This window comes from Urocitellus parryii, chromosome 1 (assembly GCF_045843805.1).
Source record: "Urocitellus parryii isolate mUroPar1 chromosome 1, mUroPar1.hap1, whole genome shotgun sequence".
NCBI classification, from domain to species: domain Eukaryota; kingdom Metazoa; phylum Chordata; class Mammalia; order Rodentia; family Sciuridae; genus Urocitellus; species Urocitellus parryii.
The window spans coordinates 164,640,689-164,667,678 of NC_135531.1; the positions used below are offsets into that span (position 1 = coordinate 164,640,689).

Here is a 26,990-nt window from a genome sequence, read left to right on the forward strand (position 1 = left end):
GTGTACTGACACTTTGTGCATAAAAATTCATGATAGCATCAAAGTGTATATCAACAAATGAATGGGTAATTAAAATGAATATATGTCCATACAATGAAATATTATTCATCGATAAAAATGAATTACGAGTACATTCTAATGACATGGATGAGCCTCATGGACATTAAGGTCAATGAAAAAAGCCAGTCGTAATGGCTTCATGTTCTATATCTACATTGTATGGAATACCAATAGAGGCAAATCCATAGACATAGAGAGCAAATTAGCAATTGCCAGGGGCTGGGGTAAAGAGAAAACAGACCAGGGCTGTTAAGAGACACACTGGGATTTTTAGAATGATGGAAACGTTGTGAAAGTAGGGAGTGGCAATTTTTATGCAACCTTGGGAATGTACCAAAAATACTAAACTATACATTTTATATGGACAAAATTTATGGCATATGACTTAATCTCAGTAAGATTGTTGTAAAAATATACTCTATCCATATATTTACATAAGTTCCCAAAGACAAAAATGCTATAATATACATTATGGCAGAGTTTATAATAGAAAAAAAAATCCTGGAAGCAAACATCTGTAAATAAACTTCTAAGGAAAAAAATATAATACATTTATAAATATAAAAATACCTTTAAGTTATAAAAGAGCAGAATTTATTTACATGTGATAATATTTTATAAATCAACTGTGACCTTTTAGTGTCTTTTCTGCTAATTTTAACATACATACTAATTCTAAGTTGGTTTTTATTAAATAACTATTTTGCTTATTATCAGTCATATTTTTTCTAATTCTGATAATGCCTGTCTGGCAAAGTCAATAGAATTAAAGCATTTTTAAATGACATCTTTCCTGGGTTCTGCACAGTATTACATAGTCTTTTTATTTATTATATTATCAGCACACTAAATATATAAATTAATGGGTTTCATTGTGACATTTTCACACGAGCATCCATGTGTCCAGTGACTCTCTCTCAACCTCCTCCCCAGCCAGCCTGATCCCCTTCCTTAGTAGCAGTCTCTCCTGTTGCTATGTCATCATCCCCACCCTCTAAATTTCACTTACAGAAGAAACTTGTGATGCTTTCATTTCTGAGTCTGGCTTATTTTGTTTAACGTAGTGGCTCAAGTTGCATTCCTCTTCTGAAAATGACGCCATCCCATTGATCTTTGTGGATGAATAACCATCCATTCTGCACATGCACCACATTATATCAGTCCATTCATCTGCTGGTGAGCAGGGAGGCCCATCCCACAACTTGGGCACTTTAAATAGTTCCCCAATAAATGTGAGTTTATTGGGGAACTATAAACCAATAAACTTGATCAAGTAGCTCTTTTGGATGCTGATTTTGACTCCTTTGGACATGTATGTGGCAGTGGTATAGATGTATCACAAGGAAGTTCTAACTTCAGGTTTTTGAGGCACCTCTGTACTATTTTGCATGATTATTGTTGTCATTTATACCACCATCATCAGTGTTTACAGGTTCAGCATGAACATTTGTATTTTTTGTTTTGTTGGGAGTAGCCTTTCTTACTGGGGTGAGATGAAATCTCAATTGATTTTAATTTGCATTTCCCTGATGGTTAAACATGTTGAGCATTAGTTATATATTTCTTGTACTTCTTCTTTTGAGAAGTGTTTATTCAGATCATTTGCCCATAGGATTGCTTCTCCTTTTGTTGCTGAATTTTTTAAGTGTTTTATATATTCTGGATATAAGTCTTCTATCACATAAATAACTGGCAAGAATTTTCTCCTATTATTTTTTTGGGGGGTGGGGTTGGGGGGCTGGGGATTGAACCAAGGGGCACTTAACCACTAAGCCACAGTCCTTTTTAATATTTCATTTAGAGACAGGGTCTCTATAAGTTTCTTTAGGTCCTCGATAAGTTGCTGAGGCTGGCTTTGAACTTGTGATCCTCCTTCCTCAGCCTCCCAAGACACTGCAGGCATGCCCCACCACACCCAGCATGAATTTCTCCCATTCTGAATGGCTGTCTCTTTACCTTGCTGATTTTTTTCTTCATGCTGCAGAAGCTGGTGTAATTCCATTTGGCAATGCTTGCATTAATTTCCTGAGCCACTGTGTTCTTATTCAAGAAATAATTGTGTGTATCAATATCTAACACTGAAGAAAATCTCAGTGTTACATTAAGGTCTTTGGTCCATTTTGAGTCAATGTTTGTACTGGTGCAAGATAGGAATCTAGCTTCAACCATCCATGGCTGAATGTCCAGTTTTCCCAGCACTGTGTTTAAAAGAGGACATGAGTTTTCCAACCTGTGCTTGGGCTCCTTTAATCAATAATCAGATGCCTGTAGATGCCTGTGTCATTCCAGGATCCACTCTGTAGTCCGTTGATCTGCATGTCTATTTTTATGCCAATACCATGCTGTGTCTGTTAAGATGGCTCTGTGTTATATTTTTAAATCACTGTTGTGATGCTGCTAGAATTGTTCTTTTCCTGAGAATTGTGTTGTCTATTTAGGACCCAGTGTTTCCATATGACTTTCAGGGTGGTTTTGCCTTGGTATTTGAAGGGAATTGCATGGAACCTGTAGCTCACTTTGTTAGTATGGCCATTTCAACAGCATTAATACTCTAATGCAAAAACATGAAATAGAGCTGTGGCCACAGCTCAGAGTTAGAACACTTGCCTAGCATGCATGAGGTCCCAAGTTTTATTGCCAGCACCTAAAACTAAAACTAAAGTAAAACAAAAACAGTGAAACACGCAGTGATCAGTCTGTAAAAGTATGAAAACTGTAAAGTTTTCTTTGTGATGCAGAAGCTGGTGTAATTCCATTTGTTAATGGTGTAAAGATCGGCAAATAGATCAACAGAACATGAGAACAGTTTCAGAAAATAAAATCCCCAGATGGTTCGGCAATTGATTTTTAACCTAAGTCCAAGATAATTCATTGAAAATAGGCTAGTATTTGTTAATGGTTCTGAAATATTGGAATTTATGTGCAAAATGAAACTTGAACTCAGCCTGGCACTATTTAAATTAACTGAAACTGATCCTTGAACCCAAATGTAAGCCCCAAACTGTATCTGTATAAAAACATAACTAAGATTTTATGAGTTTGGATTAAAGATCTATTTAAGTAAGACAATGCAAACACATCCACTCATAAATTGATACATTGGATTTAATAAAAACTAAAACCTCTGCTCTTAGAAGTGCAATGTTAAGGAAAGATATATCAAGTCACACACAGACTTTAAATCATGTATTTCATCAGGGGCATTTATTTAGAAGATATAAGGAACTTCTAGACCTCCATAATCAGAAAAATGATTTTTTCCCACCCAACGGGGAAAAAAAAGCAAAAAGTTTAAACATATATTTCACAAAGCAAAGGTGTTCACATGGCAAGGAAGTCCATGAAAAGATTCTATCATTTTGCATTTAGCAAACACGTGTTAAATCAAAATGTGACACAACCACATACTTACTAGAAGAGCTTACATGAAGAAGGCAGACCATACCAAATGGTCACATGGGTTCAGACGACTGAAGGGCACGCATTGGTGATGAGAGCATTAAATAGCACAAACTCTGAAAAGCCACCTGTATTAACTATGTCAGTCAGCCCTTCCACCCTTCAGGTATTTAGTTAGGTGAAATTAAAGCAAACACCCCCAAATATATTTATTCCCAAAAATATCCATGATTTCTATATGTGTAATAGCCCCAATCTGAGAACAGCCCAAATGTTTATCATCACACAAAGCAATAAACAAATTATAGTCTATTCATACAATGCAAAAATTATACCCAGATGGAAAGGATAGAGCATTGATGTTGCAACTAGTTGGATGGATCTCAAAATAATTATGTTCAGGAAAAGAGCCAGATCCTCCAAGGTGCCAACAAAAGATGATGTACACCTTAATTGTTGAGTGTGTCAATTATGCTTCCACAAAGTCTGCTTCAGATATAATTTAATATGAAAAATGCTAATTACTAAATTATGTATTTCTAAATATTTTGAGGTTAAACACTGAAGCATTTTATTTTTCTTTACCTTTGGGAAGGATTTGCATTTGTACTTCAAGATAAACATTTTACTGATTTTATAAAAGTACAATTTATACCTATTTTCTTGTGGTGTTTGATCAAGTTGCTATATGAAATATGAGGTAAAAATGACATGCTCTTTCTGCCTATTTAATCATCCATTGTTCCAGTTGTAAGATTTTATTCCCCATAAACCTTGATATTGCTCATTATTAAAGATATCAAGACAATTAAAGTACACTCTGTCTTCTACACTACAGATGTCCACACAGAAACGGAGAAGCCTGGTAAAGCCACCTAAGTGCCCGCCCATGAGATGGGTGGTTTGGAGCAGATTCCAGATTGCTTTGTGAGATCCACAGACCCAGAACCCCTGAGAGCTTCCACTTGCCCCTCTTCAGAGCCTGCTTGACATCTTTGTTCCTCAAGCTATAGATGAGGGGGTTCAACATGGGGATGACAACCGTGTAAAAGATGGACACCACCTTGCTCTGCTCCGGGGAGGAGACGGCACTGGGCTGTGCATACATGAAAAACACTGTCCCGAAAAACAAGCACACCCCAGTGAGGTGGGAGGCACACGTAGAGAAAGCTCGGTGGCGTCCCTGCACGGTGCGGATCTTCAGGATGGCTGAGATGATGCAGAGGTAGGAGACCAACACAACCAAGAAGGTGCTGACAAAGATGGAGCCACACAGGCCAAGGAGAACCCACTGGTTCACAGAAGTGTCTGAACAAGACAGGGACAAGAGTGGGGGGACGTCACAGAAGAAGTCGTTGATCTCATTTGGCCCACAGAAGGACAGCCTGAAGGTCATTGTTGTCTGAGTGACAGCATTCACTAGGCCCCATGCGTAGGACCCAGACACCAGTAGTCCATAGACCCGGCGAGTCATGCTCATGGGGTACAGAAGAGGGTTGCAGATGGCAGAGAAGCGGTCATAGGCCATGGCAGCCAGGAGGAAAGCCTCAGTGGTGCCAAACAGAGACAAAAAGAAGAACTGAGATGCGCACCCAGCAAAGGACACCCTGCGGTCAACTTTCAGGCAGTTTACCAGAGCCCTGGGCGCAATTGTGGAAGAATAGCAGACGTCCAGGAGGGAAAGGCTTTGGAGAAAGTCGTACATGGGGGTGTGGAGGTGAGCATCCGCACTGATGATTGCAATCATGCCCAAGTTTCCCACCATGGCGATGACATACAGCACCAAAAAGACCAGAAATAGAACTATCTGCATTCCTGGCCCGCCCCTGAAGCCAAGTAGGACAAACTCTGACACCTGGGTACAGTTGGCCATTGTGTAATGGCAGCCAGAGGAGGTGGAGGAGGAAGAGGGCCAGGAAGGGGAAACTCTGCAAGCTTGGTACAACTTAATGCCTCAGGGTTAAAATGAAACTAGAGATCTCCACGTGGCACTAAAATCATTCTGTTTATAATCCTGTTACAGTGTCTTGGTTTATTGGATTCCATATGCCATGAAATTGGAAAAACCTCTGCTGCAAAAGAAATAAAATGGGATCAAATAAGCATTGACATAAGAAGTCTGCACCTGTAAACACCTATAGTTACCAACGATGACCTTTATCAGTATTACCCATGTCATCTCACCAACAATATATGGAAATGAGCCCCTGATATACTTTACATCATTTATTTACTTCACTTACCTAAGGTTTTTGTTTTGTTTTGCTTTGCTTTGCTTTGTTCTTAAAATGATTTAGAGAAGTTGTGTTTATAATACAAGGCAAAAGAAATCCAATAAAACATGGTGTTGTTTTTACTAATTAGGCTTTTCTCTACAATCACTCATTAACCCATTCTTGAATTAATGATTATCAAACTATTTTTCCATTTGATCTATAATAACTCCATCTCCAATACACTCTCTTCATCATTAAATATTACACACAAAACAACAATAATGTATTTAAGCAGCTAATCTTAGGGCACCTTGAGCTACACTACAGTAAGCTGGAACTTCATTGTAGAGTAGGACTTCCTCCTTGGAATGGAGCCGGGGACCGAGCTGTAACTGGGTAACTGTTGGAGTCAATGTGTTGAAGGAGAGAGCAAGTGCTTCTCTTACTCCAGCTCTGGGTGGACTGACTCACAGGCTCCTCACAGTGGGCAGGGCACAGCACAGCTGCCCACTTCCAGTGCCAGCTCACACTGCTGGAAGTGATCCCAAAGTCTTGTGCACAAAGAAGCAGATCACAAATCCATCCCAGGCACAAAGCAAGGCAAGTCAAGTTAACGCAAAGCATAGTTACAGCTATGACACTGCCACAAACATGGCCATGACTATGCTGCTGCACACCACCGTGCCTAGACACAGTGAGCCTGCTGTAGGGAGTGTCATAGGGCTTACAGGAGAGACTCTGAGGAGAGAAGGCACTACCAGCTAACCCCCGAGGAGCAGGAGTATGATCCTGTCTCATCAAAGGCCACTCTTCTTCCTGGGAGAGTTAGTGCCTAAGAATCTCACAAAGGAAATCTCACCAAAAAAAAAAAAAAAAAAAAAAAAAAAAAAAAAACAGAGCAAAATCATTTGGACAGAGTTTTTGATACATTTGAAGACTTGACATCCATGAAAACAAAAGTCTCCTTTTTGGGGGAACTCGGGGGCACTCGACCACTGAGCCGCGTCCCTAGCCCTATTTTGTATTTTATTTAGAGACAGGATCTCACTGGATTGCTTAGCGCCTCACTTTCTGCTGAGGCTGGCTTTGAACTCACGATCTTCTTGCCTCAGCCTCCCCAACCACTGGGATTACAGGCATGTACCACTGCACCCAGCCCAAAGTCTCCATTGTAAGTGCTTTTCAGATAAGCATTTATAGCTGTGTTGTAACAGATTGATGTAGAAAATGAAGGTCACCAAAACTTAATTCTGAAAAAAAAGCTATTGGATAATTTAATATATCAATCTAAAAGTATTAAAAATGTCTTTAATTATAAAAAAAGCAACCAGTACCACATACTAATACCACTGAGTTTCACCATTAAGAAATGTGCCAAGATGTGCCAAGTTGTCCTGCTTATTTTTTTTTTCCTGACTCCAGAGCCGTTTCTCTTGTGCCCTCATTGACCTGACACCTTTTTAAATATGTGCACTGAGCAACACTAGTACTGGTGCATGCTCTTGTTTTGGATCTTTTGCTGGATTATCACCCTCTGTTGCAAACCTTCTCTGTGCTCCTTAGAAACCCCCAATCCTGAGATAACACAACATAGAAATGAGTGACCCAGCACGGGGTCTGGATCTGTCTGAATCTATTAACATGAGCTTTGAAATGGGAAAGGCATGCATAAGCTTTCTGATATGAAAGCCTTGAAACAGACAACTGCTAAGGTGCATGTTGTTATATTATTGGATTGCCCAAGTGTCTTATTCCATCTATTCCTACATTTACGGAAACAAGGTAGAAAATCTAATGAAACGTCACACCTGGATGTCAAATACTTACAGTCTTTGGATGAATGTCATCAGAAAATGCAGATTCTGGGATCAAAGAGCTCTCAAGGATGATGGAGTGCAAAGTTAATATTATATTGCAGAATGAGTTCTGGACTCTAAATTAAGATACATTTCTACCTCCTATTCTTCTAGTAGCCCAATGAAAAGTTTGAGCAATGAGCTCTGTAGTTCCATAATAAATTTACTGAGTGATTTCTCATCCTAGACAGGGTACCAACTGCTATACAGGTGATTCATTTGATCCTTATGCAAACTGTTGTGTGAGGTAAATACTGTGATCATTCTCATTTTACAAACGGGAACAATGAAATTTGGAGAGCTAGGCCATTTACCCCAAATCACTCTGTTAATAAAAATGAAGTTGCAATTCTAAATGGGAAATTTGATTTCAAAATCTATACCACAATGTATCTTTTTTAGACAAGAGACTAAAGCATGCATATGTCTTAATTTTTGTTGTTTAAAAAAATTAAATTGAATCATTTGTATTTCTATGAGACACCATGTTATAGATTCATTTCAGTGATTTTCAACTTAAAAGATTTAAATATTGGTTTATGTATTGATAAATGTCCCTAACAATGCTAAAAATATATTATAGACTCTTTTGCAAAATAAGCATAGTGATATGAAGGCTGCACTGTAGAATTAGTGCAGGAAGGTGGTTAACATCATGGACTCTGGTGCCGGAGCCCTGGGTTCATTGACTGGGTGCTCTCCTGGACAAAGGTCTTGTTCTTTCCATATTTTAGTAGAGGGACCAGTTAAAAGTAGATAATTAAAGTGTGTACTTCACTGTAAGGACCAAAGTGTTTCACAGATAAAAGTCCTCCAGAAAGCATGGCCATGTAATAAGCACAATTAAGCATGGCCATTATTAATAGTTCTGCTTTTAAAACTTAATTCATTGTTGTCAAACAATGTTTAATTGAGTTCCACCATTTTCATAGCTCCATTGGGGTTCTTCAGCAAAGTGTGGTTGATCTAGCTTTCTAGCTGCCTTGCTAGAATTTAACTTAATTGTGCAGAGGGTCTTGAAGAAGGGTCTTGATTAATATCAAGTCAGCCTCACCTTAGTGCCCTGTGCTCTGCCCTCCCTTTCAGCTGACCCAGCTGCCCCTCCAGCTCTACAGTGAGTTCTGTCCTCAGGAAATCTCAGCACAATGTTTTGTGAGAGTGGAGAGTGAGGATTATAATAGTTCCTTCAGTGTTGGTCCCCAGGGTGGCTCCCTACGGTTCTGTGTTAACAGGAGCAGAGTGGCTCCTTCAGGTGCTTTGGCTTGGCAAGGAGACAAGATGAAGTCCCAGAGCAAAGATCTGAGAGCAGAACCTGACAAACTCAAAGCCACAACTGTCCTCAGAATAAGAAAGCAAGATGTGCTTGTCAGTTTGAGGTTGGAAAGCTTAATGGAAGTTTACATGCTTCCACTCCAGGCCACGGATGTTATCTAGAAGATGATGAACACATGCCAATCAAATCCAACAGGTACTCGTCAGGCTTCTAGCTTGCTGGTGACCTAATCAAACTCAAAGACAGAAATACATTTGCAGGCCTATTTTGTGATCCATTCTAAGTTATTTTTTAACTGACATAAGAAATAGGTAGTAAGACACTAAGATTTTATTCTATGTGTTTCTGATTAGAATGACAACTAATATTCAAAATTGATAAAAATCATATGCCACGTGTTAACCCACATAATGCATGAGGAAATGTTTCCTTACATGATCTTTGAAATATTCCTTCAACTCATAATATTTTCCAAATCATATACATGAAATGTAAGACCTGAAAACATAGGAACTCGGTGCAATGTCACCAGAGACTAACTGATGGAATTAGAATTTTAGTAAAACACGTCTCAACTTCATGGAGCTCAAGGTCTATCCTCATAATTTCTGAAGTCGTGTTGAAATGGTATGGCATATATACAGGCACATAACAAGTTTTAAGTTTTATAATAATGTGTGTTTGGGAAACTTGATAAAATGGAGCCCTCTGTCTTCTTGAAATCTAGTGCCTTCAGTGTTTATAACTGGAATGACTATAATAGTGGAAGATTCAATACATTAGGTACAGTAAATAAATGAAGGTTATTAAGTGGATTAAACAAAGTTGGTGCATATTTAAAGAAACCAAATTATTTCAGCCATTTAAAAATATTTGCCCAGGGGCTGGGGTTGTGGCTCAGAGGTACAGCGCTCACCTGGCATGTGTGAGGCACTGGGTTTGATCCTTAGCACCAGAAAAGGATAAATATATAAGGGTATTGTGTCCATCTGCAACTAAAAAATATTTTTAAAAATTTTATTTAGAAAACATATGTTCAAATGATATTTACTTACAAATACATATTAAACGAAATGTAGAATTCAATACCTTTTTTGTAAATATGTATTAAATGTACATTAAATTACATGTATATGTAATGCAAATATATACATGATGTTATCTTTTTAAAAAGTATAATCTGATGTAAAACTATCATCCATGATTTATTAAATATTGTGGTATATGTTGTGGGTGAAAACATGCAAATAACAAGATAATTGCCTTCATGATTGCTGCTATTTGCTACTGAATGGTAAAATGATCACAGGCATTCAAACAAACACAGCTAAGGATGTTCATTGGACCTCACCATACAGGTGTGGAATATAATTTGCTCCAATTCAGTCCCCAGGACTTCCTCTTTTCATCCCCTGTCCCCTCCCTATACTCCACCGATTCTTCTTCTTTGTTTCTTTGTAATTCTCTTTGTAAATCCATATAGCAGTCTCAGTCAGTGACCTCTCCCGATGACTCCTTTCTCCCAAGATACGAGGAGATATATGGAAACTGCACCTCTGGGCATGCTGGGAGATTTGCACCCTATCATGTGTGTTAAGGGTAAAATTATCAGGTCTTCTGAAAACCATCTAGTAAGTAAGTGTCAGTCTCTGAAATAGCAGATAAGCTGGCGTAGCAGAGGGTTTCCTCTTCCTGAGGACCATGTGGACCTATGCAGAAGATGCACCACCTGTAAGAAGATTCTCCTGAAGAATCTGGAAGACCTCAAGACAGAGTGAGTTGCAGGAGGCACACCCAACACACCATACTGGGAGAGGAAGACTGCAGCATGCTGGTTACTTCCTGAGATCCAGGCTCTGCACTGTGCAGCACGGACTTTACAGAAATCACTTCAACTAAGATAGTCACTTCATAGTTTTCAGGAACCACCACTATTAACAAAGAATTTTTAAAACACTTAAGCTAGTCTTATTTATTTTATCCTCATTGCATATTTTAAAAGTTTTTCTTCTAGATGATTAATTAATAAAATGTACCGAAAATATATACATTTCTGGTAAGATAAATAGTAGAACAATCAAAGACAGAAAATAATGTTCCTGAATAAACAGTGTAATAATTGCTTCTGTTTAACGGTATTAGTAGTACAACAGATGGACAGGAACAACTTCCCTGGAGTCCAGAAAATATGAGTCAAGGTCAACTTTCGCAGGTGTTTTCTGAGACAGCAGCAGCTTTCCTGGTCCTATTGAGCATTCTACAGAAACTTTTGTCATGAATTAGAATGTTTGAAAGCATTCATTGAAAATTTCATGTCTAAAATTAAGATCACTTGAAAGCTGCCCTTTGCCCTGATGTGGGTCAGCTTGGATGGAAGTTTTTGGATGTTTTTCCTGTTAAGATGTAAGATAGTCTGTGGAAAGGAGATGAGAACTAAGTTCACCACTCCATCTCCCACTCAATCTCAGTGGACACAAACCTCTGAAAGTAACTCCCATGTGGATAAGAGAGTGAGCACCAAGGCAAACACCCTTCAAGGTTCCTTTACATAAGTAAATGTGAAGGATGTTCAGCTTTCTCAACTGATTCCCCTACATGTGACTGGGATATTTTCTCAGATTGCTGGCACTTAGAGTATATTATATAAATAGATGGAATATTTTATTTTGTGATGAAATCATTTTCAACATACTAAAAGGGACCACATCTTGAATACCTATTCCAACTAATCTTTTACCATATATTAACTCAAGGTAAATTCTGTGCATATATAAACATATGCAAATATATACACACCAATGCACATATATCTGCATACATAAGTATGTATGACCATTTTATTTAGCATATACTAATTTCATTAAGTATGTAGGATGAATGTAATAATGAGTTGAATAATTAATGATTATTCCAATTTTTATATTTGATCCTTATATATTATAATAGAAATCCCAAGCTTCTCCTCTCCCATATACATACATATGTACTAAAAAAGCATTTATCACCATGTCTGCTTTAAAAATATATCTATTTTATCACTTGGTATGCCATTATCATTATCCCATACCAAGTGAAGGGCATAGAAGTGAAGGGCTGTGTCACATGAGGTAGTCCCCTTCAGGAACTACCACCTATAAAAACCACCAGGGGATTTCTAACTATCACACAAAGTCTGTATAAAAAACATACTGCAGTTGGGGGCAGAATCATCCAGACTGACAGTAGTGACTACTTTAATAAGAGTATTTACAAGGTTTAAGAGTCTTGGATAAGATGGTTTAAGATGGAATGCTTCATGCTAGGACTTGGCATAGTACCTTTAGACTGGGGCACACAATGAGGCCCAGACCCCAGAAACTGGGGAAACTGGGGTGTCACTGGATGAGTTTTTGTGAGCCATCACTGGATCTGTGAATCTTTCATGAGCAGGTTGATGGCCAGTGCAACAAATACACACACAGATGTGTTCGATCCTAGGAATTTCGTGAAACAAATGGTGAAGTCGATTACGTTCCATTCTCTACCTACTGACCTACTAGAACACACAGTTATGTTATTTGCAGTTCTTAGTATGACCTCATACTTGCTCCAAGTCTGAGTTTAAGTATAGAATGTGTGGGTCTACAGATCTGATCTACTGATGTTCTGCATCACCATTGTGCATCAATTTCCCCTTCAAGGCAATTTGAAATTTGGCATTAAATTTTCTTCTACTATTTTTAGATAAATTTTTTAGCAAAGGCATGGTAAATAGATGATTTTGGTTTTTTTCTGGACTGACCTACTTTTTCATCTGTGTATTACAGTCATACATAAAATTGGAATTCAATGTGCTGTGCTTCTACATGTACCTGACATAGTTTGGCTGACTTTATTCTGCTGTTCCACCCCTTCTGCATTTTTCTTCCCTCCCCCTCCCCTTCCTCTACTTCACTATTCATCCTTCCATTTTCATGAGAGTCCTTGTCTCCTTTTTTAAATTACTTATTTCTCTCGAGATTCTGCATATGTGAGGAAACATTTGACCCTTGACTTTCTGGGTCTGGGTTATTTCTATCAGCATGATGTTCTCCATTCATTTGTTTATCTGGAAAATGCCATAATTTCATTCTTCTGTGAAATTGAGAAGAAAACTCCATTGCCTATATACACCACATTTTTTTATCCATTCATCTGTTGATGGGCACCTGGGATGGTTCCATATCTTGACTACTGTGAATTGTGCTGCTATAAACATTGATGGGGCTGCATCACTGTAGCATGCTGTTTTTAGATCTTTTAGAAAAATACCAAGTGTAAGATAGCTGGGTCATGAGGTGGGTCCATTCCTATTCTTTTGGGGAATCTCCATACTGCTTTCCAGAGTGGTTGCATTCCCACCAACAATGTTTGAGTGTACCTTTTCCCCATATCCTCACCAACACGTATTATTATTTGTATTTTTGATAATTGCCATTCTGATTAGAGTAAAGTGAAATCTGAAAGTGGTTTTGATTTAATTTCCCTGACTGCTAAGGACATTGAATATTTTTTATAGACGTGAAAGAAGCAGCAGAATTATATATGCTGCTACCAACACATTACTAACTTCTTGATATTAAGATTTTTTTCAGATGCATTAATGATATAAAATAACATAGAGAGTGCTTTTGTCAGCTTTTTCACTACTGTGACCAAAAGACCCAATGCAAACAAATTTAAGGAAGAAAGTTCATACTATGCTAACTTTATTTTTGTTGTTGTTGTTTGAATAAACACTGAGGAGTAAATAGCTGAGTCATGTGGTGGTTTATTCCTAGTCTTTTAAGGAACCCCACATTGATTTCCATAGTGGTTGTGCTAATTTACAGTCCTACCAACAGTGCATAAAGGTTCTTTTCTCCCCACATCCTCTCCAGCTTATCATTATGTGGATTTCAATGACTGACTTTCTAACTGGAGTGAGAAAAATTTCCATCTAGTTTTGATTTGCATATCTGTGATTGTTAAAGATGTTGAACATTTTTCATATATTTGTTGCGCTTTGTATTTCTTTTTTTTTTTAAGAAGTGTCTAGTTTATTTGTTCACTTGTTAATTGGGTCATTTGAGTTTTGTTGTTGTTATTGTTATTGTTGTTTTTGTTTGAGTTCTTTATATATTCTGGATATTAATCCTCTGAGGAGCAGCTGGCAAAGATTTCCTCCCATTCTTTAGGCTCTCTCTTCATGCTCTTAATTGTTCCCTCTGTTGTGCAGAAGGTTTCTTCCAGGTTATGCAATCTAAATTGGATGGATTGAATACACAAGAAGAGTTTTGAGGTTGGGTCTTTTCATGGAGAGGGCTTAGACTCAGTTTGGAAGTCAGAGGTACAGGTGGCCTGAGGTTCACAGAAGCTTTAAGAAGGAGAGAATGTTGCTTCTTTTATTTGACTCTGAGAAACTGGCACCCCAACCTGGCTTGATTTAGATTATAAAGTTAGATGGAAACAAAACTAACACTTGGCTAGGAGTTCTGCAATTTTAAGACAAAAACCTTTCTATATAATATTCTATATCTTGTCTCCTGGCCTACGTGGGCCCCAATATGGCGCTGTGGAATGAGATGGCTAGCTAACCTAAGAGGTCAGACATTCTGGTCCATTTTGAATGCAGATTCTTTATGTTGGAGCCATAGTACTGAACTTAGACAATTAGAAAACAATTCTTCAGTACATATGGGTTTCAAATAAACACACAATGGATTTTTTATATCTTCCAGGTGACAGAGAAAGGAGATTCTGCAATTAATATTAAAATAATCATTTTATTAAACAATTACACTTTTACAATTTTTTTTTTTTGTATTTTACAAACATAGAGTCCTGGAGCAATCCTGGAGGCACATATATTGCTCAATTACAGAATGTGTGAGGGAAGGTGATAGAATTTTCTCAACTTCAATTTAAATCACATAATATAAATTTACTGTTTTGTTATTTCAAGTATACAGTTCAGTGTCTTGAGAATACTCTGTGTTGTGCAACTATCTCCATAATTAATTTCACATTGTAAAATTGAAAGTAGGCACATGAAACCACTGCTCCCAGCTTCCCCATCCTTTCAGCCTCTTACCAACTATCCATCCACTTCTATTTCTCTTTGACTACTCTATATACCTCATGTAGGTGGAATTGTAGTGGATTTGTCTTTTGTGACTGACTTATTTCACTTAGCAAAATATCCCCAATAAGCATTCATGTTGTAACATGTGTCTGAATTTTCTTTCTCTTAATATTTCCATTTCAGTCTTTTAAAACAATTTGTAGATCAATGAAACTTTGCTTTCTTTCAACCTTCTTATGGATAATGCTACAGTGAACTTAGGAGAGTAAATATATCTTTTATGTACACACCAACAAGCAGAATGGCCAGATTGTATAGTAATTATATACTTAACTTTTGTGAGGGTAAAACATTGTCCTTGATTGCTTTATCATTTACATGAACACTTACAGTTCAGAGGATCTAAACGATTCACATTCTCCCCCAAACTTGCTATTATTTATTTATTATTGTAGCCATATTTTGGGTTGGAGGTGATTCTAATTCATATGTCCTTTGTTATGAATGACACACAGCAACTTTTCATGTATGCCCATTTGCTTATTTTTGGAGATGGCCCTTGCTAGGATCATGCTTCTCATCTTCTGGATCTCTACAGAACCCTGCCTCTGGACCCCCACATACTCCTTCATCAGTCAGCTGTCTCTCATGGATCTCCTGTACATCTCTGTGACTGTGCCCAAGATGCTGGTGGGCCAGGTCACGGGAGACCATACAATCTCCCCTGAAGGCTGTGGGATCCAGATGTTCTTCTACCTGACCCTGGCAGGGGCTGAGATTTTCCTTCTGTCAGTCATGGCCTATGACCAGTATGCTGCCATCTGCAGACCTCTCATTACCCACTGCTGATGACCCAGAGGGTCTGCTGGCTGCTGGTGTCCGGCTGATGGCTCCTGGGAGCACTTGACGGCTTGCTGCTCACACCCATCACCATGAGCTACCCCTTCTGCAATCCAGGAAGATCCTGAGCTTCTTCTGCCAGGCCCCTGCCCTGCTGAGGCTCTCCTGTTTGGACATCTCCCTCTACAAGATGATCATGTACCTGTGCTGCATCCTCATTCTCCTTGTGCCCACCGTGGTCATCTCCAGCTCCTACATCCTCATCCTGCTCCTCATCCACAGGTCCAGCTCAGCTGAGGGCTGCAGGAAGGCGCTGGCCACCTGCTCTTCCCACATGATAGAGGTGCTACTCTTCTTTGGTGCTGCCATCTGTACTTACATGCTCCCCGGCTCCTACCACACAGTACAGCAGGATGTGATGGTGTCCGCCTTCTACACCATCCTCACCCCTGAGTTGAACCCCCTCATCCACAGCCTGTGCAACAGAGATGTCACTGTGGCTCTGAGAATCCTGCTACAGTCAAGGAGGCTCTTCCTGAGGGTCCTGAGAGGGAGCACCTGGGAGTGAGCCTGCTTCTTCCCCTCCCTCCTCCTCCCCCATCTCTCCTTGGAGGGCCCAGCATGGAGCCCACACATTTTCACTTCATTCTCCTGGGTGTGGCATTTCTCCTCCACACTGCTTACTCATTCCAGTCCTTTATATTTAATCATTAAGTCTTTTTAATTGTGTTGCAATATCTGCTGTAAGAAAAGCCATATAAAATGGTTTTACATTATTTCATTAATTTTAGCATAGTCTTGGGATACTTGTGCCTCTCCATGAAGACTTCAGATTCCAGCAGACCCCTCGAGTGAATGTGGCTTTTCTCATTTGAAGTACCCCTAAGCTGTTGGTCACTGTGGCAACCCACCATGTTCTAAGGTTTGCTCTCATATCTCAGTAAGTGCAAATTAGACACTTTTCTAGATACTAAAAGCTAGATCATTTCCTGAATGTTTTTAGTACTGTTTGGCTATAAAAACTACTTCTAACACATGACATTCCAGAGAGTTCATGGAGCCATCTGCTTTGATGAAAGTGCTTTTTTATGTGAGTTCCTTAGATTTCAGTCTACTCTAGATGATGCTCTACCACACTTAGACCAAATATGCTACCTTTGGAAGAAGGTGAGATGTTATAGAATCTTAATCTCTTTAGCCTTTTACTTATAGAACTGAGAAAACCACAAATAAGTTTTAGGCTTGTCACTACCCTTTACTTCTTCCAGCATAAATCATGCTGTGAAGAGAATATTGTAAATCCACCAGAACCAGGAGATCATTATTATTTTATGTAGTTTTTCCAGAATCAAGATATAAGGAGATGATTGCTGTTTCTTAATTAAGCATTTCCTCTGATTAACATGCAAGGATGTGATTTGGGACCCTCTGCTGTTCAGGTGCCACCAGCAACAGGAGCCCTGACCTGCTGTGTTATGGTGGCAGCTGGATACCAGGGGCTCACAGGGGCCACATCTTCCAGACCAACAATTCTCCCACCCTGCAGGCCACAGAGGGAGCATGGCACTTCTCAGTGATGGTTATTCCCACTGTGCATGAAAGGAAGTGTTTTTTGTTGTTTTTCATGATTTTTATTAGTCCTACTAAGCAAAAAAAAAAAAAAAACAGAAAAACAAATTGTCTAGAGTTAGGATAGTTTCATTTTGGAAATTGGTGAAATTAAAGTAACAGAAATGTAAAGAGCAAAATGGCCCAAATGAGTAGAATAGATGAAAGACCAGTTAGACATGCATTTATCCTTATTTTCACATTATAGATATTAAGTACATTTACATATTATTTTATCATAGGTGTTATTTATTTTATTTTTATTTTTTAATTGAAAACAATTTTTTTTTTGGTACCAGAATTGAAATCAGGGGCACTCGACATTGAGCCACCTCCCCAATCCTATTTTGTATTGTATTTAGAAACAGGGCCTCACTGAGTTGCTTAGTACCTCGCCATTGATGAGGCTGGCTTTGAAGTCATGATCCTTCTGTCTCAGCCTCCCAAGCCGCTGGGATTATAGGCATGTGTCACCACGCCCAGAAATATATATATACTTTTTTAAAAAATATTTTTTAAATATTTTTTATTGGTTGTTCAAAACATTACAAAGCTCATGACATATCATCTTCCATACATTTGATTCAAGTGGGTTATGAACTCCCATTTTTTACCCCAAATACAAGTTGCAGAATCACATCGGTTACACATCCACCTTTTTACATAATACCATATTAATGACTGTTGTATTCTGCTACCTTTCCTATACTTTTAGTGCATAATTTTAGTCTAATGGGAAGAATAAGCTTTGGCAACCTCTTGCACAGAAAGGCAACTGTATTAAGTAATAATTCATTGGATTTGTTATTCTTAGTAAGTGTCTATGACATTTCTGACTCTAGAGGATGGTTCATCAATTCCAGGATATGTCCATCAATGTCATTCATTAATGAGCTTTCTTCTGGCTTTGTTAAGTCTCCCTATAGAAGTTTTAAAAACTTGTTCTGCTCTCTCTGAATTTCATCTGTTCTTCTCCTTTGTAAAGAAAATGTTTAAGCATCAATTTTAGATTTATAAAGTATTGATGACATACATAAGTCTCTGCAATCTCAGTAGGTGGTATTTTCAAAGTGGCCAACTGTTTTGATAGAGGACTTTATTTTGACCCATTTATCATTTAGAGAAATATTTTGTCATAAAACATTCTCATTTACCTTTTTAAATTGAATTTAGAATTAAAACATTGTGAGCAAATATTTTTATTCTCAAAAGTGTAATTCAGCTTCTTGTACGGAGTCCTAAAAGGTGGGCGTGTCTGTGTTCTAGATGTGAAGTCTGTTGAGCTTGCTGTTCTCCCGCTGTCTGTGGGGACTTGTGTCATTCAGATCTTGCTGGTTTCCTCTGTGGTTTTTGCAGAGGGGATGATCATAGCTTCCCCTTAAATTTTGCCTTTTGGTTTCTTCTTTTAGCTAATTGTTTAGCACCATTTTCTGGTAACATAAAAATCTAAATTTGTGTTTCTATGTTTTATAATCTTTATTAACACGTTTTTATTTAGTCTAATGAACTAGCTTACCTTAGCTTATCCTCTATCTAAAATACCTTTTCTCCATTTATTTCTCCCAACTATGCATTTCTTGGAAGCAGAATTAATTAGGTTTCATTTCATTTTGCTTGTCTGTCTACAAATTTAGATTTCAAAATAGAGAATTTGGTGTTTTTCCAATACTGTGGTGAATGCTATATTTGGGACATGTCTCTCTCTTCCATCAGGCTTGGTGCTTTGTACTATATTTTGTCTTCTTCTGAGCTTACAAGAATCGATTGATAAGTATATTGCTACAGTTCCATTTTTCTCTGTGCTTAATACTTATATACTCTCTTCTTAATTTTTTGCTCATTAACCTATAAATTGAGACATTTAAAGCCCATGAAACCTTTAACCTCCTTCAGATTAATGCAAAAATTTAAAATACCTAAATAATTCCCCTCTCCCAATACTTGGGCCGTTATGATTGGTTGATTCTATATCTTTCGCTTTATAAAGAAATTCTTAAAACACCTTTATACCATGGTGTTTTAAGATTTGTAATGCAAAAAAAAAAAACAAAATAAGAGAGCTCATGTAAAACGGCATAATTTGGCGTGAACATACTCTATGTACAGAGTTACGAAAAATCATGCTGTGAATGGATAATTATGAATGTAATGCAGTCCACTGTTGTCATGTATGTAAGAAATAAATAAGTAGATAAACTAAAAAAAGAAAGGAAATTCCTACTAGATGTACTTCTGTCATGATAAAAATTCTTTACATACCTCTCACAGTATAGACCTTCCACCTGAGTGTCTACTGTGTCAGATGCTCTTAATTTGAGTGGATCCAAGGACTTGCTTTAGTACTGAAACATATGTCCAGGGTTTAAGAATTTTAGATTGCAAGCACATTATACTTGTTTCACTTTGAGATAGAATTCAGCTGAGGGTAATATGTGAATTTATTTACTGTTACATTTGTCTCTTTTATTTTGAATAGTTAAAAGTTTTATTTGTAATACTATACCTTTTATTACATGTCAATTTTAACTCAATAAGTTAATTAAAATAGAAAGAAAATCCATTTTTTCCAAACAACTTGAGATGTCACGTTTATGTTATGGTAACTTTTATTAGTGATGACTTGGTGTATTAAAGTACCTGGAAGCCCTGATCCCCAATATTGTTCTTTTTTAAAGATTTTCAAATAGGAATGTCATACTCCCCGTGTGCTGCTATTCCAATGATCTCCCTCATAGGCATCAGGTTAGCACCATCTTGGGAGGATGGCCATCTGTCTGCTGTTAGGTTGCCATGCTTCCCAAGAGCAGAGGAGATCCTCCTGTCAGGTCGCCAGGGCTGCTGTATCTGAGCACTGGGCCCCTGTGGCCTAGAATACCAGAAGTGTTGCTCCAGGGTTCTGGAACCAGAGGTCTGAGGTCAGGACATCGCTGAGCCCCTGGATTTCTGCAGGAGAAAAGCAGGAACTGATTGTGGCCTCTGCCCCAGCTCCTGCTGGCTCCTGGGCTATGGCTTTGTGACTCCAAAGCTGTTACAACAGCTTCTGTGTCCAGGTCACCCCTTGTGTGAGGACACCGATCACCTCGCTAGGGACCTCACCTCACTTCAATTAACTGCAACTGAAACAGCCCTATTTCCCAATAAAGTCACATTCTGAGGTACCGGGCACTAGGAATTCATGGTGTGACATTTTAGGCAGGACACAGTCCAACCTATAACACTCTGACCACTCCCCAATTCCAAGTCTTCACCTGCAAACACCCTCATCCCATGGCAGCACCCCCCAAGTCTTTGCCCATCCCCGCATCACTGTTGAGCCCTCGACTAGCATCACCTTCTGCGGGAGAGGTGAGGTGGGAGGAGATGGACCTCTCAATAACTGGACTGTGGCAGTCATTGGTAATCATTTCACTGTGTTTATCAGAACACCATATCCTTCATCTTAAATGCACACACATCAAAAAGAAAAAAGGTCTACCACATTGTGTCACTTAGAAATCTGATCCCAATATAACTATTCAGTATTTAAGGAGGATTGCAACTATGTCATGATTAACATAATGCAACATAACCTCACTGTGTTCGGCCACATACAGCTTCATCCACTTTGAGTGTAGGAGAGTTTTCCCAGGAAAGTGGTCATAGAGGCATCGAAGGCCTGGAGACACAGCTGGGGAAGCCAGGAGGGGAATGCTAGCAACTCAGACTGGGAGCCTCCTGCGACCCTGCCACAGAGCTGATGGAGACTGCCCTCAGGGCTGTGGTGGCACCCTCCACTACTGATATGCAGCAAACCAGACACCTGCAAGCCGCTGTGGGAACATAGTTGGGGTAGATCCTGAAATATGCACGTGGTCCTGTTGCCTCCTCCTGCTGCTGCTGCCAGGTACCATCTCCAGACATGGGAGAAAAGACCCAGTTTCTTTCTTCCTCCCACCCTCCAGAGGACCCTGTGGCTGCAATTCACAGCCTTACACGAAAACAGGTGGCAAAGAAGGCAGGACAAACCATCTTCACCTGAAACCCTGCAGGTCAGAGGTGGCTGCATCTCAGGAGGCAGCCTGACCAACAGTGTATGATGAAGGCTGTCACTAGACCTCCATGTTAGGGGAGATGACCAGCATCATTCGAGAACTCCCACTGGGAAAAAAATTGAGAATGATTTGTCTGCAAGAGAGAAACTGAATGCCAAGATATATATATATACACACATACACATGCTGTGAGAGATAAGAGGGGAGATGGTGGCATTCCACATATGTCACCTGCAGAGACCCACAAATGTTATGTAAAATGGAACAGGACAGATACAACTGACACACCATTCATACATAAGAACTTGGAGGTGGTGATAAAATGTGCAATGATTGTTAATATCTTTATATTAACAAGATTTTGAGTATGACAATAAAATGAGATTAAAAAAAAAAATGAGAAGCCAGAAAAGGACAGCAGTAGTGATAGCCTCTTTAGCTCTCTTAATTACATCCTCTTCAAAGTCCCAGAAGGGATTTGTCTGCAGAAAACTGTCTCCACTCCGGAATGGGCTCCCAGAGCCAGGATGATGTCACGTTCTGACTCTTCTTTGCACACCCGTGGATGGGACTGAGGCATCATCTGGAGGTGAGGTCAGTCACACGGCCACATGCAGAAGGGCTGAGGGGATCGCTGCTCTTGAGTGCTCTGCTTCAGAGGTGGTCTATTAGGATGTCACTGCATTTCCTTGTGGTGCTGTTTTGTTATCATCTACTTGCATGCAGAAAAATGGATGTCTTTTTCTTTTGAATGTCATCTCCTATAAAGCATACTTAGTGTAATATAATAGGAAAGGGGTTTTTACCTTCCAATTGTTTCTGGGTAAATTGAAATACATTCTTTCTGTATCACTGGATGTAAATCATATAGGATGTTTGGCAGAGGAAGAGTGACTGATTTGACTTTGAGATTCTTTCTAAATTAGAAAACATGAGAAACCAATGTCTGAATCATATTTATGCTCTTTGATTAAGCTGATATCTAGTGGCCTAAAATCCAAATTACAAACTGTGGAGGGAGGACTCTGTCCCCAAGAGGACCAAGCAGATTTGATTCTGGGGCTCCACAGTGGACTGAGGGAAGCCAGGTGACCTTACGGATGCCCCCAAGAATTTGGATTTTTCAACTCCTAAAGGTCAAAATATGATGAGTGTACTTCACAGACTCTCAGGGAAGATGGAATTTGGTAAATCAGCCCAAGTACTGTCAAGCCCTCTAATTCCTGGTTGTCCTTCCTGAGATTTAAACTAATGGCAAGAGCTTACAGGGGTAAACTTTGAGAAGCACATACTAGAGAGGAAAGGGGTCAGGTTTTCAGGGTAGTCTGCTTGACAGAGCTGTAAGCTTCAAATAAAATCTGCATTGTTCTGCCACCAGCACCAACAGTCCTCCAGACTAAACACACACTATGCTATGTACTGAAAAACCAAGCACGGAGAAGGGGAGGAATGGGAAAGGAGGTGGTCACTGTGCATGATACAGACCCAGAGATGTGTCCCCTGGCGCACCAGCTCAGCTCTTGGCTGTGGCTTGATGACAGTGACATTTTACTCAAGTGCACAAGAGCCTTGCCCAGCACTATCTACCATCTACTCCCACCACTAACAGCAAGCAGCTTCCAGCCAAATCTTTGCCCCATTCTGACCACAAGTTTGGATTGAATTGGCAAGTGTGCCTTGTCCAAAGCTCAGCTTCCATCTGCCAATGCAGGTGATAACATAGAAATATTATAATTTTAAGTACAATGTGTCCTGGATTTGATAAACATTGATGTGCTGTCTACTGCATCAGCACCTCCAGAACTTGAACTTGCTAAAAAGTCAAGTGTTTTAGCTAGTGTTTAGAATTATTATTATTGTCAGAACATAACATTGCACTTAAAACTTGGAAAATTTCCCTGAAATATCCCTGTATCGTGACCATTGTCAAAGCCATCCCCAGAACAGCCCACATTTGCAAGGTCCATTAGAAAGTGACAAGTTGGAACAATTTTGTTCCCGTAGGCAATAAGTAGAAGAAATCATTATGGGTCTTCTTTAGAAACACCAAGACGTTTTTGCTTTTATTAATCTTTCTTATTTTGTTGCTCTTCTAACACTGCACTTTAAGTCACATTTATTTAACTTATTTTTCCTGGATAGAGTGATCATACCTTCCCTAAAAGTTATAAAGTTTAATTAATCTTGGATTTGACTTCACTGTCTAATGCAGAAGCAAGCTATGAGTGACAAGACAGAGACGGGAGTAGTCCACTAATAGAGACATCTAAGTGCTGTTTGGTGGTCCTGAGGGCATCTCAGCTCCCCTGAAAAAGTGATTGCAGCAGGCAATAATACAGGTGGCATTTGCAAAACCAGCAGAATCCTTGTCTGGCAAAGACAGTGAATCTCTAACTCCTGGCCCTCCTCCCTGAGATTTAAAGCAAGTGGAAGAAACTCAAGGAGAAGAACCATAAGAGGCAAGTACTACAAGAAAGGGGGTCAGGTGCTCAGCAAAACTGGCCAACAAGATTACGAAGTATATATTATGTGTGTTTATGTAATACAAATACACAGTTCATACAAATTTATATAAATAAGTATTCAGACACTTAAATTGTCTGGGAGTACAAAATTTCCAATTTCACATCCATGGTTGGTCACATAGATACTGATGCCATAACATGTCTTTTGCCATAAGACCATTAAGAGCACCAGGCTCCTTTTGCAAAATAATTAATGTGAATATTAACTCTGAGAGCACATTTGTTTATCCACTGGCAAGGTTCTGGGCACATTCCTTACTGTGTCTAGTTGAGTCTCACCACACCTGAGGTCAAGCAGAATGAACAGAAGAGGGGCGCGGAGGGAGGGTCCCTGGGTCCCTGGGTCCCTGGGTGAAGACTCTGGGCTGCTCATGCTTAGGTCCATCAGGGGTCTTTTGAACATTTGGACTCACCAGGATATCAGAGATGTATCAGGATTTTATCCACAAAACCACAGAGACTCACATGGGGTTTGATACCATGGACAGAAGGGGATGAAGCATTTGGTATGAATTTTCCTCAAATGATGTTTTAGAAACGTTCTAAATCTTTAGATAAGGAATGTACTTCTCACATTCCTTAGGATCTCGCCAGAAGCCTTAAAGCAGAGAGGCGGATTCAATTCAGATTTCTATGACAAAAGCTTAGAAATAAGGAGTTTTATTTAACTTTTCTCCAGTCATTTACTGTCTGTGTTTGCTCACTGTGGTGACTTTTCAAATTTCCAACATTGGTTTACAAACAGCATCATCTATCAAGAAGCCCACATCTTCCAACTCTGGTCACTTCAATATGAACTGCCAATCCCTTTAAGCCACAGTCCCACAGTGGTGAATTATTAATTTCTGGTAAATTCATTTAATTACAAGTAATTTATAAGCCCCAAAGTTACAGACATGTAGGACTTTTCTGGTCAGCATAATCAGGTGGGTACACACACACACACACACACACACACACACCATTCATTTCAGCCTGCTGCACAACACTAACCAAAGCTTTCTTGGTGGCCCAGGTGGAGCCTCATAGACATCACCCCCTGGATGACCAACCACACGGGGTGGGAAGATTTCATCCTAGTGGGATTCTTCAGGCAATCCCAACACCCAGCTCTGCTTTGCATGGTCATCTTTATGGTTTTCCTGATGGCCTTGTCTGGAAATGCTGTCCTGATCATCCTGATACACTCCAGTGCCAAACTCCACACCCCCATGTACTTCTTCATCAGCCAGCTGTCCCTCATGGACATGATGTACATCTCCATCACTGTGCCCAAGATGCTCCTGGATCAGGTACTGGGTGTGAGTACCATCTCGGTCCCTGAATGTGGAATACAGATGTTCCTCTATGTGACACTAGCAGGTTCTGAGTTTTTCCTTCTGGCAGCCATGGCCTATGACCGCTATGTGGCCATCTGCCATCCGCTCCGTTACCCTGCCCTCATGAACCACAGGGTGTGTCTCCTCCTGGCATCTGGCTGCTGGTTCCTGGGATCCGTAGATGGTTTCCTGTTCACTCCTATCACCATGACCTTCCCATTCTGCAGATCTCTGGAGATCCAGCACTTCTTCTGTGAAGTCCCCGCTGTACTGAAGCTCTCCTGCTCAGACACCTCTCTCTATGAGGTTTTCATGTACCTGTGCTGCGTCCTCATGCTCCTCATACCGGTGACAGTCATTTCAGGCTCTTACTGCTTTATCTTGCTCACCATCCACAGGATGAACTCAGCAGAGGGCAGGAAGAAGGCCCTGGCCACCTGCTCCTCACACATGATGGTGGTCACTCTCTTTTATGGGGCTGCTATCTATACCTACATGCTCCCCAGATCCAGCCACACCCCAGAGAAGGACATGATGGTGTCCGTCTTTTACACCATACTCACCCCTGTGCTGAATCCTTCAATCTATAGTCTTAGGAATAAGGATGTCATGGGAGCACTAAAGAAAATGTTGAATGTGGGACCAGTTTTTAAAGAAAACACAGCATAACAAATTGTTATGATAACCTATTTATATTTACAAGTTCCTTCTTTCTGAGCACCACGGGTTTAGAAATGATTCCCAAGGTGACTCCTCAGATGCTAAGACCACCATGGCGCTTCAGCTCATTTTCACACCTCTTTCAGGAATTGCTCCTTGAACCAGAAAGCTGTTGGGTTTCACCCTCATCCACCCAAAGTGCATTATGCAGTGACATGGTAGCCATGTGGAATCCCACAGGAGCTCCTAACTCCACCTATTCTACAAGAGAAGAGCCATGTTCTCAGAAAACGGTGATGGTAGCATTCAGAGGACAAGGTGTAAAACTGAGAGAGAGAGAAGTTATAGTGTGCTGTTGCACAGAAGGGGGTTACAAATGGCAGGCACACACTGTGTAGTTCAGAAAGGAGAAGCCATGATTTGAACATTCTAAACATCAAGAACTGATCAGCATTTAGGAGACATAGACCTTTAGTGATTTAAATAATACACAATGTATTCAGGCATGGAGACAGCACATGGTGCACCAGTAACACAGATTTGAATGTTATTGTATATCAGTTGAAATAATGAAGATTTTAAAAATAGGTTATAAAGGAGACAATGTTTAACTGTAGGTGGATCAGAGAATAGGGCATATAGGTGTTCTCTATATTACTGTTTTTCATGTGACTTTCTTGAAAATTTGAAGTTAATTCCAAATAAAGGCTTAAGAGATCAGCCTCCTCTGCCCCTGCTGGTCTTCACTGGCAGTGATAGAGCGTCTTCAAAAACATGCTCATTTCAAATTTCTTATTTGTGCCTGGAATAATCGGTGACTTTTTTTGCTCTTATTAAAGACTACCTTGTTCCACGTGACCATTTCTGAATGCATATACTTAAGGACAGGAGCCTTTTACCGGTAGGTTTGGGTCCAGAATTGCCTAAGGGACCTTGGGAGACATAAATGCAGAGTGAAAGAAAGAAGCAGGAAGTGTCCTTCAGGGGAGAACATCTTGTTTTTATGCAGAGCTGGGATTGAAGTGAGGGCCTCATGCATGCTAGGCAAGCTCCTGCCACTGAGGACACTTTCATTCCTTGAGTTTCAAAACCATGCAATTTAATAATCAGCTAAGCTAAGG

At 39.6% G+C, this 26,990-nt stretch overlaps 2 protein-coding genes and 1 pseudogene across 2 annotated transcripts; 2 read left to right on the forward strand and 1 right to left on the reverse strand.

The window, feature by feature from the left end:
• Positions 1-4,291: 4,291 nt before the first annotated feature.
• Positions 4,292-5,332, reverse strand: LOC113177915 (olfactory receptor OR9H1-like). Its single transcript, XM_026382420.2, has one exon. The coding sequence runs from the start codon at positions 5,330-5,332 to the stop codon at positions 4,292-4,294; it is 1,041 nt and encodes a 346-aa protein (XP_026238205.2).
• A 10,106-nt stretch (positions 5,333-15,438) lies between these two features.
• Positions 15,439-16,294, forward strand: LOC113177914 (olfactory receptor 2T3-like; annotated as a pseudogene).
• An 8,639-nt stretch (positions 16,295-24,933) lies between these two features.
• LOC113177912 (olfactory receptor 2T29-like) lies at positions 24,934-25,878 on the forward strand. Its single transcript, XM_026382418.2, has one exon. It carries the CDS (start codon positions 24,934-24,936, stop codon positions 25,876-25,878), a length of 945 nt encoding a protein of 314 aa, XP_026238203.2.
• Positions 25,879-26,990: the final 1,112 nt, after the last annotated feature.

Bases quoted from the DNA above. Each gene is read 5' to 3' on its own strand.
- LOC113177915 (XM_026382420.2), bottom strand. From the start codon at position 5,332: ATGGCCAACTGTACCCAGGTGTCAGAGTTTGTCCTACTTGGCTTCAGG.
- LOC113177912 (XM_026382418.2), top strand. From the start codon at position 24,934: ATGACCAACCACACGGGGTGGGAAGATTTCATCCTAGTGGGATTCTTC.